We start from the raw sequence: 6,342 nt of genomic DNA, 5'->3' as shown, positions 1-6,342 counted from the left end.
CTGGGTTCCGCGCGCACGGCAGGGCCCGGACGGGGCTTTATTGCAGACGCGCGGTACACACCGACAGCGGCCCCGGGGACAGGGCCGGTACCACCCTTAGCGCAGCGAGAAACACGGTGCTGCCGCGTATCCCAGCGGAAATCAGACAGAGCAGCTCCCGAGGCTCGCAGTCCCCGCGGGCCCGGGCAAACATGCTGCTTAAGAGAAAACTGCACAGTGTTGCCCTCCTGCCACCCAGGAACAGAGCCCACCAGGACGGCCAGCGCGGGCTTCCCGAGAGGCATCCTCCTCCGGGGGTACGGAGCCATCATAGATGCAGACAAGAATGGTGCCCAGAATGTCAGGTGCAGCTGCTCCATACAGCTACCCAGAGTGACTGGGGCTCTTCCCTGCCCCAGTCTCACAAGATTCTCCACACTTCACCTCCTGGAGTAACAAAGATCAGGAAAGCAGCAGCACTTGGTGTCAGTAGAGCAGGAAGAGAGTTCAGAAAGAAGAGTGTTCATTTGAGGTTAATACAGGAAACCAATTTCAAGGGGAGTCTCAGATAAAGATGTCACATCTCCTGCCTCTCCTTCCTGCAGCCCAGGAATTTTTATGTTTTCTTCTTTAGCTCCTCAAATCTCCGAGACAGATCATCGAAGTCAATGTCTTCGGAGGCAGAAGAGTTGGCGCCAGCAGATGCTGTTGGCAGCGTATCTGGCACCGACGGTAACTCAGGCAGCACAAAGTTATCCAAGGTGTTAGGAGCTCCAGCTCTTGGTTTAGGAGAAGGTTCTGGCTTGGATTCGGGCCCTGTTGAGAGTAAGAGAAGTATCACTGCACATCACTGTGTCAGTACACACTCACCAAGCAACATAGAGCCTCACAAAGGCTGTTTCAGTACACAGGCAGCACCGTGGGTTGTTCTGAACAGCCCCAACCATCTCAGGCTTTCCCAACCTCTTGACACTCACCAGGCACCGGCACAGCTGTGTCCTTGTCAGCACTGGGCTCATCGATCTGAAAGAGACTCGGAGTTATCACAGCTCTGCTCCAGCTCTGCCCATACCAGCGTGTGGGCAGAGCTCAGGGCACAGTACTGCACACTCCTCCCACCCTGGGGCAGCCCTGGCTTTGGAACAATCTGCCTCTGCTCCCAAGAAACAGAGGCTGCGCTTTGCCTTTCCTCTCCCTACCAATTCAAGCAGCTTCACTGACCATATTCTAGAACTGGATGAACAGAGCATATCTACTACCAGGTCAAAAGCATTTATCAAGGACAAGTGGGAGAAGACTGCTCTCTTCATCCACGTCGGCACAGCTCCTGGGGCCTTTCTATATAAACCACTGACAGGCCCTTGTGACTAGAAGCAGGACCCATGTCAGGTCCTGGTCATGCTGGGAGAAAGACCCTCAGCACACCTGGCTGTCCTGGTAAAACTCCTCATTCCCTGCGGGCTGCAGCCAACATCCATTATCCCCACGCAGTTCCCCTGTAATGCTGCATCTGTACCTGCCTCTCCCAGACTCAGGCTGCTGTGCAGGTAGCCCAAGTGCCAGCACACACAGGTGCTTGGCTGTGCTCAGGAGAGTGCAGAAACAAGCAGCATGTCACTGCAAGCAAAGTGGGAGGCACGATCATGAAGCTGCAGCAACAAAACCGCAGACAAGCACAGAAAGGGCAGGCTTCAGCCTCTCTTTTGCTGTCCCCAAGCAACAAGGAAAGTCTGGGACAGGAACAGTGCTTAAACATACATCATCTGGGTCAGCCAAATTCTCATCCAGGATAACAATTAGTTCAAACGCCATAATTAGACTCCAAATCGCAAAAACCGGAACTTGTGGACTTTGCTTGTTAGCTGTTTATCACCACTCGAACAATGCAGCAAGAGAAATCTTGGCTTTCCTTTGCAGCCAAAGCACCGAGCTGAATGAGGTCTGCAAGTTATCCTCCCATCCCATGCACTCAGTGACTCACCACACCCATAAGCAATGCCAGCACCACCCCAAAAGCTCCAAAGGTTGGCAGCAGTGGCCTTAACCAATATTTCCTTTCCTTGTGGCTACCACTACCCTCCCTGTGCTGCCTGCAATGGCCGCTCAGCTCAGGCACTTACAGACTCGTATGTCGGAGGGTTTGCTGGAATTGGTGGTGGGTGGATGTTGGGGAAAGGCTGGTAGGTCCCCACTGGCAGGCCACCGAAGTTCTCCTGCACAGAGAGATCAGTCATGCACCCCCTGGGACACAACACACCTACAGCTGCGACAGGAGTCACAGGAAGTAGAGCCTGACAAATCCAGGCAGGTATCCAACCTGGTAGAGTTTATGCTTACAAGAAAAAGATTCTCAAGCATTAAGACAGAAGTAGTTACCCGGAGCAGGCAGCCCCAGCCAACAGGACTATGGGTTATCCTGAAGAACCAATATGGGTAAACAGTTCATCTTTCAAGGCATCAGAAGTACCAATACAAGAAGGAATGCTCTGCCATTTCTGGCTCTGTGACACTGCACACAGAACAGGGAGGAAGTCTCTGGCTCACACAAGGCTTTGTATTATCCTCACTTGTAACACAACACTGCCTCAAGGACCCAGACTTGGCACAACTCCTCAGCATGTTTATGGTTGGGGCAACAACCAGCTGATAATACTTGGCCCAGATTTTCCACAGAAACCACTGCAGCTCTACTGGGACCATATTAAGACTCCAAGCCATCCCAGTATTCTGCCACTCTCCAGTCTACACAGATATCCTGGAAATGACAGCTCTCTTTTCAGCTCCCACCTTTGACTCTCACAACACATCATCTGCAAGAGCCATTGTCTCAGTCTCCTCCCCCTCCAGGTCTGAAGGTGCTTCTGCATTTTTCTGTGCTGTTCCTACCCCACAAAACTCACCTGATTTCCTTGACTGAATCTTGGCACACTACCAGCCTACCAACTTCGAAGTGCAGCTCCAACTCCTGGACAAAGCCTGGCAGTCAGAAGACTGCCTCAGGAGTTAAGTCTGGACTCCTCTGTTCCCTGAAGGCAAAGAGGGCTGGCTGGAGAACAGGGCTAGGAACCTTCACAAGTCAAGAAGCAACATGAAGCTTCGGCTGCACTGCCAACACTCTGCATCCCATGCAGCCTCACCCCAACACGATGGCCTTCTGGCACATCGAGCTACCAGGTACAGACACTTCCCAGTCAGCAGGCACAAGGTTGAGCACTGCAGTCAGTCTTCCACAGGAAAAGGAAACACACAAAGCCAAGGAACTTACCGGTCCCTTCGGAGGTGGATAGGAGAAGGGTGGATTTGGTGTTGGCATGGGCATAGGCATCATCACGGGCATGGGTACTAACCCATCGTGACTGATCATCGGTGCTGTAAATCCACCACCTCCGCCCCCTCCATGACCACCTTTCTTCACCTCATCCGTGAACCCCACATCAATCAGATTCACCTCTCCGCCTGGCGGGGCTTCAGCCTGAAAAGGGCAAGGAATTCTGCTCACCACCACATCTCTGTTCTGATCACAGCCCTCTGAACAGCATATAATGCAGTGTTTGTCAGTGGACAAGATGGGGCAACACAACAATGACACAACAGAGAGCAGCTGTACAGTGGTATTAATGGGAAACAGAACAGGAACCAGATTGTAGCACGAGTAACTACAGTCACATGTCATAGGGCTGTAGTCAGGAACAAGGACTGTAATATGCTGGAGCTGTCTAGAAGATACCAAAGCACAATGACCACTGAGTTCACTGCACTGCCACAGCCCAGTACTCACTCACCATCACCACTGAGTCAGGCTCATAGGGCACATTGTAGTTCTTAGCAATCTCGATGAGGTACCTCTCCACCAGGATCTTGGGCGGTGCCTCCACACTCAGCTTGTGCATCAGCTGGAACACAGGGGTGCAGAGACTCAGTGGGGCCAGGGCAGCACAGCACCCCACACCTCTGTCCCAGCTCCACCCCAGCCAAGGCCACCAGCTGCAGGGAGTACCGGGTAGCTCTGGGGAGGCCTCTCCTCCCAATACAGCACTGCTGTGGAGGACGCTGTGGGCAGCTCCACCCCTCCACACCCACAGCCAGCAGGGCAGGGCCTGAGCACTGTGCTGGACAGGCCCCAGCAGGGAGCGTGCCCATCAGCTGGGCTGGCTGCAGCTGTCCCACCCAGCTCCTCACCCTGTCATTGACTGTCCCAATCTGGTTTGTCCGGCACAGCTTCCCGTACTCCTTGCTGTACTTGGCGCACAGCTGGTCAGCCACCTGCAGCAGGAGAGAACTCTTAGAGCTCCAGGAACACACACCCCCTTGCTTTCCCCCACCACACACTGCACATCTGTGCACATCTGTCCCCTCCCGCCCATTTCTGCTGCTGAGTGCCACCCAGTTCAGCAGCTGCAGCCACTCCAGATGCTCCAGGGCCACCTGGTCTTCATCTGCAGAGCCCATAGAAACATGTCACCTGTCTCAATGACACAAAGTACCAGACAAGGGCGTCCATCAGCCTCTAGCAGCCTCACCCCCACCCTGCATACACAACAACCCTCAGGCAACCCTACTCACAATCTTCAACTCGGCCACTTCTGACTGGAGGCGTGGTGCAGCCCAAATCAGCGTTGACACCGCTTCTGCCAGGCCAGAGTCCAGCTCCCTGGGGCAACAGAAATCAATCATCTCTCCACCCCAAGCACCCAGCCCTTGCTGCCCTCCATCTGCTTAGCCTCAAAGTTCTCATCCTGCACACTGCACTACAGTCTGCCCTAAAAGAAGGGACCTTTGGATGCGCAGGGCACTGAGACAAACACAGGTGCCCTTCTGTACCCCAGACCTGCCCCCAGCCCAGCAGTGCCCCTCCCTGAGCCCGGGACCCTCTCAGTGCCCCTCCCTAAGCCCAGGACCCTGGCAGCCAGAGCTTACTTACTTCATGGACTGGATCAAGCCAAAGCGGGCTAGCAACAGGTCACAGTACAGCTCCAGGATCTCCATGGCCTCCACCAGGTAATCTTCACGGATGATGTGCTCCACACGAATCCTGGCACGCTCATCTTTTCCAGCTGCCAGGTAATCTGCAATCTCCTTCCTTGCCTTCTGGGCCAGCTCAGCTGCAGCACACATGCCCAAGCCTGGTCACTGTGCTAGCCAGGGCTGCTGCCTCCACACACACCCAGACCCAACCAGCCTCTCCTCCCCATCCAGTCCCTGTAGCATGAGGCACTGGGCCATGACCTGGCAGAGCCCTCGTGTCCAGGTCTGAGCACACTAATTCACGGGACAAAGGATGGGGGGGTTTAGCTGCTAGAAACACTCTTGCACCTACAACCTCCCTGCAGAGTCCACCAGGACCAAAGATCTTACCCGTGTCTGAAGTGGGCAGAGCCTATCACAGCACCCAGGAAGATCCCCAGTGCTGTGAGCACACACAGCCCACAGCTACCACCCCACAAACTGCACTCCAAAACCTGCCTGGAAGGAAATACTCACTCTTCTTCTTCTCAAGCAGCTTGAGGCGATTGATGACAAGGCGCAGGTTGACTCGCAAGCGCTCGGCCTTGAACCCGGAGCCCAACATGACAAACACTCCTATGAGAGGGGAGAGAAGATCACTGGAACCAGAGCTGCCTGTCAGGACTCCAGTCACTGCCTCGCTGGGGTGGAGGGAAACTAAGGAATTCCCTGAAGAGGCCCAGGGCTGCCACTCCTGAGTCTGGTTACTGGCAACCACTGGACCTGCAGCACTCATTACTGCCTTTCCCTGCACAGCCCTGCACCTGCTCAGGCCTTGGGAACTAGCCAGAAAACGTCCTGGATGTTTTGAAAGACACATAAAAGTCAACTGCAGGCACCAAACCCACCTCTGTGCTACCAACACCCAAGTCACAAAACAGCTACATAGCTACCCCAAGCACTGCACAAACTCAGGTTGTGACAGTCGTCACCAGAGAGTAAAAGCTGCCAGTCCACATTCCTCACTCCTCCTGTTTGCTCACTGAGCACGCTCCGGCACGCCCCCAGTCTCCCGGGAGCCAGTTCAACTCATCAGCCCCACAGAGTTAACTCGGAACGCATTTAACTACAACGTTTTGTCTCGCCAGAAATCGTTCATCGGAAAAGTTTCCTTAAAAACATCACATGTGAAAGGCCTTGGCTCGCACCTCGCGGCCCCGCTCGCACCGAGCCCCGGCACGCCCGGCCCAGGGACGGGAACAGAGAGCTCTGGGGGAGCTCTGCCAGTGCAGCTTGTCCCGAGGGGCTGAGGGGGATCCCTCTCCCTCCCCAGCGAGGTGGTACCGAGGGAACGTCCCACCGCGCAGACGGGACAGGGCCCGAGCCCGTGGGACACCCTGGGACAAGACTTCCCCCTCA

The 6,342-nt window shown here is 54.9% G+C and overlaps 1 protein-coding gene across 2 annotated transcripts; it reads right to left on the bottom strand.

Moving 5' to 3' along the window:
* Positions 1 to 491: 491 nt before the first annotated feature.
* IST1 (increased sodium tolerance 1 homolog (yeast)) lies at positions 492 to 5,552 on the bottom strand. 2 transcript variants are annotated; one of them, XM_009077069.1, is made up of 9 exons: positions 5,461 to 5,552; positions 4,901 to 5,081; positions 4,543 to 4,630; positions 4,159 to 4,242; positions 3,762 to 3,872; positions 3,245 to 3,451; positions 2,100 to 2,192; positions 957 to 1,002; positions 492 to 795 (listed from the first exon to the last, which is right to left on the bottom strand). In XM_009077069.1, the coding sequence occupies exons 1-9, from the start codon at positions 5,546 to 5,548 to the stop codon at positions 596 to 598; spliced, it is 1,098 nt and encodes a 365-aa protein (XP_009075317.1). In that variant the 5' UTR covers positions 5,549 to 5,552; the 3' UTR covers positions 492 to 595. The 2 variants fall into 2 exon arrangements, with proteins under 2 accessions (XP_009075317.1, XP_009075318.1); XM_009077070.1 differs by lacking the exon at positions 957 to 1,002 and having other exon boundaries at positions 492 to 819; positions 2,096 to 2,192.
* Positions 5,553 to 6,342: the final 790 nt, after the last annotated feature.

Source organism: Acanthisitta chloris, unplaced genomic scaffold (genome assembly GCF_000695815.1).
Source record: "Acanthisitta chloris isolate BGI_N310 unplaced genomic scaffold, ASM69581v1 scaffold16306, whole genome shotgun sequence".
Classification (NCBI taxonomy): domain Eukaryota; kingdom Metazoa; phylum Chordata; class Aves; order Passeriformes; family Acanthisittidae; genus Acanthisitta; species Acanthisitta chloris.
Note: the sequence above shows the minus strand (reverse complement) of the source record. Positions and strands in the feature narration are given on the sequence as shown.

Excerpts from the sequence above, each read along its gene's own strand:
- IST1 (XM_009077069.1), bottom strand. The coding sequence starts at position 5,548 with ATGTTGGGCTCCGGGTTCAAGGCCGAGCGCTTGCGAGTCAACCTGCGC. Across the intron at positions 4,631-4,900 it reads GGCTTGATCCAGTCCATGAA|GGAGCTGGACTCTGGCCTGG; the intron begins GTAAGTAAGCTC and ends CTGTTGCCCCAG. Across the intron at positions 796-956 it reads CACAGCTGTGCCGGTGCCTG|GGCCCGAATCCAAGCCAGAA; the intron begins GTGAGTGTCAAG and ends TACTCTCAACAG.